This window comes from Vitis riparia, chromosome 14, assembly GCF_004353265.1.
Source record: "Vitis riparia cultivar Riparia Gloire de Montpellier isolate 1030 chromosome 14, EGFV_Vit.rip_1.0, whole genome shotgun sequence".
Classification (NCBI taxonomy): domain Eukaryota; kingdom Viridiplantae; phylum Streptophyta; class Magnoliopsida; order Vitales; family Vitaceae; genus Vitis; species Vitis riparia.
In genome coordinates this window covers 15,827,836-15,840,328 of record NC_048444.1, presented here as the reverse complement: position 1 = coordinate 15,840,328, position 12,493 = coordinate 15,827,836, and the positions used below count along the sequence as shown (strand labels likewise).

Genomic DNA, 12,493 nt, shown 5'->3' with positions numbered 1-12,493 from the left:
CCATTGAACACCCCTTAAGTGTAATGAACTTATCTAAACATTATCCCAACCATATGAGATCCTAAAAATGTTTTTAAACTTCAAAGAAATGGAGAATGGGTATGAAGAATGCAAGGATTCCTCACTTTCTTCGTACCCTTGCTAATATTTAAGTATTTTTGGATTTAGATTTTTTTGAGCATCTACTAAACACCCCTAATTGTAATGAGATTATTTAAATATTATCCAATTAATATGAGATCCCAAAATAAATTTTAAACTTCAAAGAAGTGGAGAATTAGGAGGGTACAAGGAATGTGAGGATTCCTCACATTCTTCGTACCATTGCTAATTTTTTAATATTTTTGGATTTTGATTTTTCTATGCATCATTTGAACACCTTTTAAGTGTAATGAACCTATATAAACAATATCCAAGCCATATAAGATCCCAAATTTTTTTCTAAACTTCAAAGAAGTGGAGAATTGGGAGGATATGAAGAATCCTCACATTCTTTATACCCTTACTAATTTTTTAATATTTTTGGATTTTGACTTTTCCAGGCATCCATTGAACACCCATTAAATGTAATGAGATTATGTAAACAATATCCCATCCATATGAGATCTAAAAAAAAAAAAATTAAAACTTCAAAGAAGTAGAGAATTAGAAGGGTATGAGGAATGGGAAGATTTCTCACATTCTTTATACCCTTGCTAATTTTTTAGTATTTTTTGATTTTTATTTTTCCATAAATCCATTCAACACCCCATAATTTTAATGGGATTATCTAAACAATATCCCGACCATATGAGATCCCATAAAAGTTTTTAAACTTCAAAGAAGTGACAAATTTGAAGGGTACAAGGAATGTGAAGATTCTTCACATTCTTCATACCCTTACTAATTTTTTAATATTTTTGGATTTTGATTTTTTCAGACATCCATTCAACACCCCCTAATTGTAATGAGATTTTTTAAACAATATCCAAGCCATATGAGATATCAAAAAAAAAAAAATTAAACTTCAAAGAAGTGGAGAATTAAGAGGGTATGAGGAATGTGAGGAATTCTCACATTCTTCGTACCCTTGCTAATTTTTTAGTATTTTTAGATTTTGATTTTTCTAGGCATCCATTCAACACCCCCTAATTGTAATGTGATTATTTAAAGAATATCAAAGTCATATGTGATCCCAATTTTTTTTTTTTTAAAAAAAGAAAACTTAAAAGAAATAGAGAATTGAGAGGATATGAGGAATGTGAGGAATCTTCACATTATTTGTATCCTTTGCTAATTTTTTAGTATTTTTGGATTTTGATTTTTCTGGGCATTCATTCAACACCCCCTAATTGTAATGAGATTATTTAAACAATATACATGTCATATGAGATCCAAAAAAAAAAAAAATTAAAACTTCAAAGAATAATCCAAAGATTCATAGACTTCTTATAATTTGCAATAAGATGCAAGACATTGTTTCCTTTAATATCCACTGCATTAAATACACTCTTTCTTACATTTTTGTTTTAAGAGATCATACATGATGGGGTTGTCTATTCTCCACTGCCAACAACACTACGTTCTTCTTCTCTGACTTTGTGTCATGGATGGCAATTGGAAAATGTTCGAGGATGCTTTCCACAATTCCTTTGATACCAGTCCCTGTTGTTGCCAATACCACAATACTCAATTCCTAAGCTAAAAGAATAAAGGTCTAGCATGAGCCATGAGTAAAGCCAAAATAAAACAATTTTATGTCGTCAAAACAAACATTAGAGTATCAGTTTCCACTGATCTTTGACAATTTGACACAGTTTTTGCATAAGATGGAAAAATTATGTGAAACTCACATAATATAGTTGCCTCTGATCCTACTACTCATCATGTATACAACCGACGAATTTTGACATCAACTATAAAAACTAGAGACTCCAACCTACCATCCTCTGTGTATCACTTATTGTTTCAGTCGGTTCAATGCTGGTCATGCCATCCCCCTAAGAACAACCAAAATGTCAATGAAAGATCAAAATATATGCATACTGTAGAGGAAGGAAGACAAAATACGTAACATATTTGATTAAGCACATTAAAATCGTTAGTCATGAATTAAAACTGGCAATCATGAAATCAAGGTCAAATCAAAGTTCAGTTGTTGAATGTGTCATGCTAAGATTTTCTATTTCCCTGAACTCGTCTAAAGGCTCATTATGATCCGTTTGACAATTTGTTTTGATATAAAATCATTAGATAGGTGGGGTTTGGGCTTAAATAGGGCTAGGGGTTGGACAAAGGCATTTCTGCTTTGTATCATCCAATTGCAAACTAAACAAGTTGAAGTCAGGTTGTAAACACCCAACAAACATTCTTAGAAGAGCAGAAGTAAGAAAAAGAAGTCAAGACAGAATCTGTGCTACTAATCACATTATATGCTTAAATTTTAGAGCTGAATCTTCTGATCAACTTATATTTTCAATGTTAATTATGGTCATACTGGTTGTCCTCATGTTCAGATGCAATCTGAATCCTTAGATGATATGCAAACAGTGTCCAGGTTGTGGCCAACAGCTCCACATCGCTTCATATCAGATTTAAAAACCATTCAGTAGCCAGTACACATAGTTCAGAGAAAGGGTGATTGATATTTGGTATTTTATCAATTTTCTAGACAAAAAATGTACAATAAAAATAAGTAACACATCACAATAACACTTCTTCAGTACATTGCCAAGAAGTCTAAAATTAATCTAAATTTCTAAATTAACTCAGATGCTTCATTTTTCAGAACTCCAACCTTTTAAAGGATGTAGGAAGCAATTGAATACTGTCGTATTAATCCACAAAAACCAGAAGTACATTTAAACAGATCTGATTAAATATTCACATATTAGTCTTAGCTGTAGTATGATTATATAAACATAATAAATGAATGAAATAAATATTAGGAACAATGTGAAGTTTTTCCTTTTCTGAACTCCTTAGTCATCACTTAAATTTGATAAGAGTGGGAAAATAATATCTTCATGAGAACAAAGACAAGTGTATGAATCAATTGGAGAGTTTTCTAAGTCATGGTCTGTAAAAAAATACAGGTAGTTCTAAGAGATGACAGTAGTTGCATACGAGAATTGCTCACCATCTCAGGATCCCATATTCTAACAATATGATTATCAATAGTAATCAACTTCATTCATTCAGAATTAAGAGTTCGATGCCACTTGATGTTCAATATTGGACTGCCATACCTATAAAACAAAGAGAGTTTACAAGAAAAGAAAGTTTGACCCAGTTTTTGTGCAGGAATATCCAGGTGTATGCACCATCTGGTGAAAGTCCACTCACATGTGATCCTTAATTCGGATAGGACATGAAGAACACAAATCATATATCAGAACCTGCATATTTCAATAGCAATAATGAGTTTGTCAAATGCAGTCTCAAAATAGAGATGACAGCAAAAGGTTGTACATTTAAAAATCTGAATATGTGATCATAAAGTTAAAACCATTCACTAACAATTAAATTACAAGGTGACAACTGAAAAATCAAAATCTGAAAATATTCTTCTGAGAGGTTAGGAGAAGAAAAATGTTGTCACTAATTCTTGATCCTCATTGTCATCACCTCCTTTTAACTTGTTGATGTTTAGGTACATAGATCCTTTTCTTCATACCATTAATCATATCTTTAAAATTTTCAGTCATTCTTTGTTAAGTGTTAGCCAAATTCAATAGAACCACCTGGAACACCCATAAGTCAAAGAGTCTCCAAATCAACCTCTGCACATAAGTCATTATTCATTTTCAAGGCTTCAACCCCTCTTCAGTGTGGCAGGAGGACCTGAGGCATTTCCTTCAGATGTTGTTTAATCATTTTTTCTTTCAAAAACTCTTGGTCAGCAAGTCATCTCCCTTAAGAATTCCAGCATTAAGCAGGTTCTCTATTCCCTTGCCCTATTTCTTCTCGTATGATAAGAAACATCAATTTCATTCAAAAGCAATAAGAAAAAAGCTACAAAGAGGATGAGCTATTCTTCAATCCAAAAACAAAAATGGAATCACAAACAATGATCACAACACCACCAACATAAGTCTGAAATTAAACATCCTAAATAATAACTAGGCATAAAAGACCCAATTAAAACTAATGGGATAATAAGTTCCCAACAAACATCTCAAGCATGGAAACTCCTCTTTTAGCAACTGAGCTCCTCAGTCGCCCAAAAAAAAGTAACACTTCGTATCCTTCAAGTCTCCTGAATCCACTTATTCCATCTCATACCACCATTTTTTCCCTTGGAAAACCCATGAAAGAACAACAGAATATGCTTCAACTTGGAATTTTACAGAATGACAATAGCAAAGTCACCATCAATCAATAAACCCAAAAATATCAAAGTTTTGGCTTGCAATAACTCTTTTAAAAAGCTTGAGTCTCTACTCCAATAGTTATACCCTCTTTTGCCTATTTAGAAAATGCATTGACTATTATATCATAATGATCTTTGGACATTCTCTAATACTAAGCTATCTTGAGTTATCTACCAAAGATCCATCATAATCAAATTATATAGAGCCCTCTGGGGATGGAAGACACTTAGGTTGCCTAAGCAAATTTATCAATTATTTAATGTACTCTTCTTCCAATATCTAATTTGTTATGTGCCTGCTTGAGAATGTGCAAGTGACATGTAAAGGGAGGCCAAAGTTTCAGAATCAATTAATCTAATAAGGCTTCAAAGTGAAAAGTTCTATACCTGCTCTGGAGCACCCTTGCTAGCTCTATGCATTTTACCAAAGTTGTCAATGTATGTAAGCGATGTACTTTTATCAGTTGGATTAAATGGAAGGAAGTGTACCTCTGTAATTCCTGCAAAAAAAATTTCAAGTCTGTCATCTTATCAGCTCGTCCTTTGCAACAAAAGAACAGGAAAAAAATTATAGAGAAAGGATAATCAAATTTTCAATCTAACTTCACAAGCATGGAGAATGCTACTGATATGTATTAGCTGCAGCTTGTTATCCCACTCTATTCACACATAAAACTGTATAAATCTAGAAGAAGTCTAATGACTTTTTTTTTTTTTTTCTCTAATACAATATTAAGGCATTCCAGGCATACTAAAAAGATGTCCATTGCATTTGTATACCACAAAAACAACAAGAGCAATAATGACACTGGAAGACCATCAATAACCTCAATATTCTTCAATTTCTTCAAAAAGCAGAGAGAAAAAACGTAAGCAAAGAAGGCCTTGGATTGGGTCATCATGTCGTTGCTCTAGGTTTATATACAACTAGTATATCTCAAAAGGAGCCTCAGCTGAAAAGACTCCCATGAATATTCTATTTAATGAGTTACAATACCTCATTAGGATCATCCAACATTGCCACAATTGCAGCATCAATAGCATCTTCCTTCTCCAACCTTGAATCTCTTGCAACCATCAATACAACCATTTCCTTGTCAACACCTTTGGCAAAAACCTGTATCAAAGTCGATCATGTCAATATATATTGCAAATCAAAATGGAAAAGACTACAGTTTTGACAGATCAGAGCAAGGCCATTGTTTCTGCAGCACTTTAGATGCATTATTCACAAATGCCAAAAGCTTCTAGCAAATATTGGTGTCTTAAAGTGCCAAGTGCTGAGTAGGACACCCTTCTGTAGCGATTGGAAAATCAACAAACTGAGACTAAAAAATTCAAGCCATCCCAGTGGAAACTCAGATTATATCATCTCCACCCATAATCATAAATATACAAAAGAAGCATTAAAATAAGCTTAAAGTGTAGGAAATTCCAATCTTCAAATGAGACATCAAATTAAAGTAGAAGTATCATATTACTTGCTAAATCTATTGATGCATAATATAATCCATAAATGTATAAGTAAATACATTATCCATATACCAGCATCTGCAATTAGTGAAAACATTTATTCCATATATGTGAATAACCTGTCACTACCTAAATAAGTTGTAAGAGAAAGTCATAAATACAAAATGTCAATTACATTACCCAAATGTTCAAAAATAAAAATAAAAGAAAAATCCTAAACTTTGCTAACTACATAAGTAGTAGAAACTATAAGAAGGGGTCCTTTATGGGCTGGGTCATGAGGTGGGAACTGGGCTTGCAGGAATGCCATCATCTCATCATGTTGGTCTCATATAACCTGCATGCCTCTTTGTATTCCTCCTAAAAACTATCAATGTGCCACTCCAAAGATGTCAACTGTCTATCATTTGCTAGCACCATTTCCTCTAACCGCGTACCAATGGAGCTAATCTAGGCATTGAGGTTATCCGATGCCTTAGCCTCGTTCCTAGCAGTTTGAGAAGGATGATTCGCAACCGCTTTTGCTCCTATCCCATCGTTGGATGGTAATTCTGTCGCATTTTTGTTTTCAGTATGTCTTCCCTCCACATTGTCATTTTCATTTTCCTTCGTCGAGGCCCCATCATCTAAAGACACATCCACCTTTGAAGGGAGCACAGAAGACTTCCTTCCCCACGAACCATCTTTTTTGCGCACAAAATGCATACGACGAAGTGAAGCCCGATCATATGTATCAAAGGATTTGAGTTTCTTATTGTCTATCTCATGCTGCAAATTCACATTGAAGTTTTTGACAATCTTTGTGATGAACATGCCATATGGGAGGATTGAATCTTCGCTCAATGAACAAGCTTTCATATGACGGAAAATTATATGCCCCATATTAAGCTTCCTCTTTGTTAGAATGTTGTCCACCATAAATGCCTCTAAGAAAGATACATCGTCTCGATGTCCTCCTTTAAGGACAAAAATGTAAAAGATCATGTGTTGTAGGACTCGACTCAACACAGTCAACGAATAAGAAGTTGGTCTACCATATTTTTGATAACCACACAATCTCTATAAAGCTTTTGCAGGTTTGAACCATCAACCCTTGGCCACTTTTTTTATTCATATAAACAAATCCCTTCATTTGGAATGTCTAAAATCTTACAAAGCTCAGCCACATCAAATTTCATTTGAACACCATTAACGGTTGTACTAATGGGTTCTTCCTCTTCAAAACTCATATTGCAATAGAAGAATTTCACAACCCTAGGATAAAGAAGCTCTTTCACGGACACAATAGGTAGCCATCCCATTATGGAAAAAAGACTATCAAATCGAAAATAACCTAGCTTTGCAAAATCAATGTTCCTTCCCAGGATCACTGTCCTATTAGTGAAATGATGATTATATCTCTCAGCCAACTGTGGGCTTGTGAATATACCTTTATCAAAGGTGGCCTTCTATCAGACCTCAGCATTTTTCGAAACCGTCGGCCTCTTCTCTTTGCCGCTACTGGTCATTGTTGTTGTTGTCGATGCTCATTTGGGTGCCATGGAGTGTGGTTCCGCTTGTGGGGTTCCATTATGGAATTGAGAGTGTGGAATGCGCTGTCGAGAAGTTGAATGGAATGGAAGAGGGGTTCCGTTGTGGAAGAGGGAGAGGTTCAAGGTTTTATGTCCATGCCCTCAATTCGGTCGACCATGGACTGCAAGACATTGGAATGTTTATTTTAACTTCAAAAGAAAATTGTTTCACCTCATAACAAATAATTAATGTAATATGTGTTAAAAAGGGGAAATTGAATTTATTTAAATGTCCAATACTTAAATTTACAAATATTGGAAAGTTAATATTAAATTTATTTTAGAATTTGGACATAGATTAATATTTAAATTGAAAATTGAATATAGATTTAGAAAAAATGATGCCCCCATACTTAATCATATGTTAGAATTGGGATTTTAGAAAAAAAAAAAAAAATTCCTAACAGACTTCAATTGGAATGATGTGCAATGGTAGATTAATTAAGTTATATGATTTCCCGTATAGTTCAAGATGTAAATTACAATGCTTAAGCATATGTTAGAATTGGGATTTTTGAAACAAAAAAATTAATTTTCCTAACATGCTTCAATTGGAATGATTAAGAATAGGTTGAAAATGGGAATTTTAATAAATTGCTTCATGAATATATGAATTTGGATATACTTCCATAAAATTGAAAGTATTATCGGACTTCAATTTACTTAATTAGCCATAGAGTGAATATAAATTAACAATATAACATCCATTGATTTAAATCTATCATTTTGCATATAACTTATATAAATTTAAAGTTATACATAATTCCATTTGAACTTACTTTAAGCAGCAACATTATGGTAAATAATTGAGACATTGTTAATATGCTTGTATTTAATGTCACCTAACAAATTAGCATTTAGTATGACAACTTCATTAAAATTTATAATTAGGATATAGTATGATTGCTTATTAAATTAATTCAGGTTAATTGACTAACATTTCTCATAATTTCTAGATAGCATGATACCTTAATTTAATTAATTCAGGTTAATAATTTTGTTCTTATAATAATTAGCATATGGTATGACAACTTAATTAAATTAATTAAGGTTAATAAATTTAAATTTATAATAATTAGGATGTAGTACGACAACTTAATTAAATTAATTCAGGTTAATTAACTTAAATTTATAATAAGTAGGATATAGTATGATAGTTTAAATAAATTAATTCAAGTAAATTAATTAAAATTTATAATAAGTAGGATATACTATGATAACTTAATTAAATTAATTCCGGTTAATTGATTAAAATTTATATAATAAGTAAGATATAGTATAATAGCTTAATTAAATTAATTTAGGTTAATTGATTAAAATTTATAATAAGAAGGATATATTATGATAATTTAATTAAATTAATTTACGTTAATTGACTAACATTTCTCATAATTTCTATATAGTATGATACCTTAATTTAATTAATTTCGATTAATTGATTAAAATTTATAATAAGTAAGATATAGTATGATAGTTTAACTAAATTAATTTAGGTTAATTGATTAAAATTTATAATAAGTAGGATATACTATGATAACTTAATTAAATTAATTCAGGTTAACTGAGTAACATTTCCCATAATTTCTATATAGTATGATACCTTAATTTAATTAATTCCTATTAATTGATTAAATTTTATAATAAATAGGATATAGTATGATAGCTTAATTAAATTAATTCAGGTTAATTGATTAAAATTTATAATAAGTAGGATATACTATGATAACTTAATTAAATTAATTCAGGTCAAGTGAGTAGTTTTTCTTATAATTTCTATATAGTATGATACCTTAATTTAATTAATTCCAGTTAATTGATTAAAATTTATAATAAGTAGGATATAGTATGATAGCTTAATTAAATTAAATCAGATTAATTTATTAAAATTTATAATAAGTAGGATATATTATGATAACTTAATTAAATTAATTCAGGTTAATTGAGTAACATTTCTCATAATTTCTATATAGTATGATACCTTAATTTAATTAAGTCTGGTTAATTGATTAAAATTTATAATTAGTAAGATATAATATGATAGCTTAATTAAATTAATTCAGGTTCATTGATTAAAATTTTTAATAAGTAGGATATACAAAAAATAATAAATAAATTAATTAAGGTTAATTGAGTAATATTTCTCATAATTTCTATATAATATGATACCATAATTTAATTAATTCTGACTAATTGATTAAAATTCATAATAAGTAGAGTATAGTATGATAAATTAATTAAATTAAATTAGGTTAATTTATTAAAATTTATAATAAGTAGGATATATTATGATAACTTAATTAAATTAATTCAAGTTAATTGACTAACATTTCTCATAATTTCTATATAGTATGATACCTTAATTTAATTAATTCCGGTTAATTGATTAAAATTTATATAATAAGTAAGATATAGTATGATAACTTAATTAAATTAATTTAGGTTAATTGATTAAAATTTATAATAAGTAGGATATACTATGATAACTTAATTAAATTAATTCAGGTTAATTGACTAACATTTCTCATAATTTCTATATAGTATGATACCTTAATTTAATTAATTTCAATTAATTTATTAAAATTTATAATAAGTAAGATATAGTATGATAGTTTAATTAAATTAATTTAGGTTAATTGATTAAAATTTATAATAAGTAGGATATACTATGATAACTTAATTAAATTAATTCAAGTTAATTGACTAACATTTCTCATAATTTCTATATAGTATGATACCTTAATTTAATTAATTCATGTTAATAATTTTGTTCTCATGATAATTAGCATATAGTATGACAATTTCATGAAATTAATTAAGGTTAATAGATTAAAATTTATAATACGTAGGATATAGTAGGACAACTCAATTGAACTAATTAAGCTAAATTCCATTGAGAAATGTAAATATTATAAATCAACTCCATAACTCCACTTTATATTTTATAAAGTTATACATACATTCATTTTACATACATTCATTTTAAATGAGTGTAATGATCCACATTAGGTTGATTTTCCATCCTACCTATTTATTGTTCTATTTAATGTCACTTAAGAAAATTAACCAAAAATGGTAAATTTCAACCACCAAGTGTACCATTGTACATGTTTTTTTTCTACATGTGGCAACCTATTAAAATCTATCATTACTTCACCAACCAACGACCTATATATGTTAGTAGTTATTTAGAAACCAACCTTTTCTAAGGGAGCTAGAGAGTGAAAGAGGTGTTCTCTTTGCTGGAGCCCTTCATACAAAAAACAAACAACCACATTTCTTGAGCTGAAGCTGCCTCAAAGTTACAATTTCCATTGTCAAGGTATCATCCTTAACTCAATAATGATTTGTTAAACAAAACTATAATAGTTTTTTCTATCTAACTACCCCCAACCTTCAAACGGATGGGAAAAATATCTCTCAAAGCTATATGTAATTTTATTTTATTTTATTTTTTAAATGTAGGTTATGCATGTCTATAGTACATTCTTAGTAATATTCATCAGTTAACATTTTTTATTTCAACTTAATGGTGGAAACACACATGCCACCAGTGTCTACCAGTTTAGTTTTTTCTCAATAGGTTGACTTTTTTTTTTTTTTTTTTAGCTAGTAGACGCTGCCAATAACGAGAATTTTGAATATGTAGTCCAATAGGTTGATCGGTTTCATACCGGTCAAGTTTAACATGTCAATTGGTACTTATTGCTTGTAAAATGGATGACTTATATATATATATATATTATAGATTGATTGGAATTATGCAATTGATTTATACAAAACTTATCCGATCATTCGTTAAGTTTTCATTCCTACAATTTTAAACATATTTTCTGAAATGTAGGTGCTACAATTACAAATGGAGAAAGCAATCAAGCAGGAATTTGAAGTGAAGCTTGAAGATGTGGTCCATGACGATGCATATACTAGTGGGAGTTACCACCAGGATGTAAACAGTTTGAAAGAGAAGGTGTTGAAGCGTATTTTGTTTGGAGAAGTCTACAAATTGGAATTCAGTTGCATAGAAGAGGCTAAAACATTTTATTACATGTTTGCCAAAGTTACCGGATTTAGTATTTAGAAAGATGATTTGAAATGGGACAAGAATGAAGATATAATATCTCAAAAGTGGGTGTGTTCCAGAGAAGGACATCGATTGACAAGGTGTTTTGAAAATGACAATTTACAGCGTGAACCACGATCGTTGGCTAGAGTTGGATGTAAAGTTGCATTTCGCATTGGGTTCAATTAGAAAGTTGGAAAGTGGATTGTTAAGGAGTTTAGAGGAGACCATTATCATCATTTGGTCGATGCTATCAACACACAATTGATCGGATGTACCAAATTTAATGAAGGATTTACCAAATTTTGTGAAGGATATACCAAATTTTGTGAAGGATATACCAAATTTTTTTAATGATGTACCAAGGGTTCCAAAGTGTGATCCGAAGTGGGGATCGACCCCAAATCACTTTGTTATGGGTTTCTAAATGAAATATTGGCTCATCCATGGTCAGAAGGGGGTCCCGTAATCACTAGGTTCGGATGTATCAAATTTTGTCAAGGATGTACCAAGGGTCCAAAAATGCGTTCCGAAGCGGGGATCGACCCCCAATCACTTTGTTATGGGTTTGTAAATGAAATTGTGGCCCATTCATGGTCAGATGGGGGTCCCGGAATCATTAGGCTCGGATGTACCAAATTTAAAGAAGGATGTACCAAGGGTCCGAAAATGAGTCACGAAGTGGGGATCGACCCCCAATCACTTTGTTATTGGTTTCTAAAAGAAATTATGAACCATCCATGTTGAAATGGGGGTCTCAGAATCTGTCAGATTGGATGTACCAAATTTTGTGAAGGATGTACCAAATTTTGTGAGGGATATACCAAGGGTCCAAAAATGCGTTCCGAAGTGGGAATCGGCCCCAAATCACTTTGTTATGGGTTTTTAAATGAACTTATGGCCCATCCATGCTCAGATGGGGGTCCTGAAATCACTAGACTCAGATGTACCAAATTTAATGAAGAATGTACCAAATTTTGTCAAGGATGTACCAAGGATCCGAAAATGCGTTCCGAAGTGGGAATCAAACCCCAATCA

The 12,493-nt window shown here is 31.0% G+C and overlaps 1 protein-coding gene across 5 annotated transcripts; it reads right to left on the bottom strand.

Moving 5' to 3' along the window:
* Positions 1 to 1,433: 1,433 nt before the first annotated feature.
* Positions 1,434 to 7,501, bottom strand: LOC117929894 (plasma membrane ATPase 2-like). 5 transcript variants are annotated; one of them, XR_004653822.1, is made up of 6 exons: positions 7,254 to 7,501; positions 5,349 to 5,468; positions 4,739 to 4,851; positions 3,119 to 3,377; positions 1,923 to 1,979; positions 1,434 to 1,644 (listed from the first exon to the last, which is right to left on the bottom strand). XR_004653822.1 is itself a non-coding variant. In XM_034850334.1 (4 exons), exons 1-4 carry the CDS (start codon positions 7,287 to 7,289, stop codon positions 3,371 to 3,373), a joined length of 276 nt encoding a protein of 91 aa, XP_034706225.1. In that variant the 5' UTR covers positions 7,290 to 7,501; the 3' UTR covers positions 2,690 to 3,370. The 5 variants fall into 5 exon arrangements, 2 of the variants coding, with proteins under 2 accessions (XP_034706225.1, XP_034706224.1); XR_004653821.1 differs by having other exon boundaries at positions 1,434 to 1,979; positions 3,119 to 3,227; positions 3,325 to 3,377; XR_004653820.1 differs by having other exon boundaries at positions 1,434 to 1,979.
* Between the last annotated feature and the right edge of the window lie 4,992 nt (positions 7,502 to 12,493).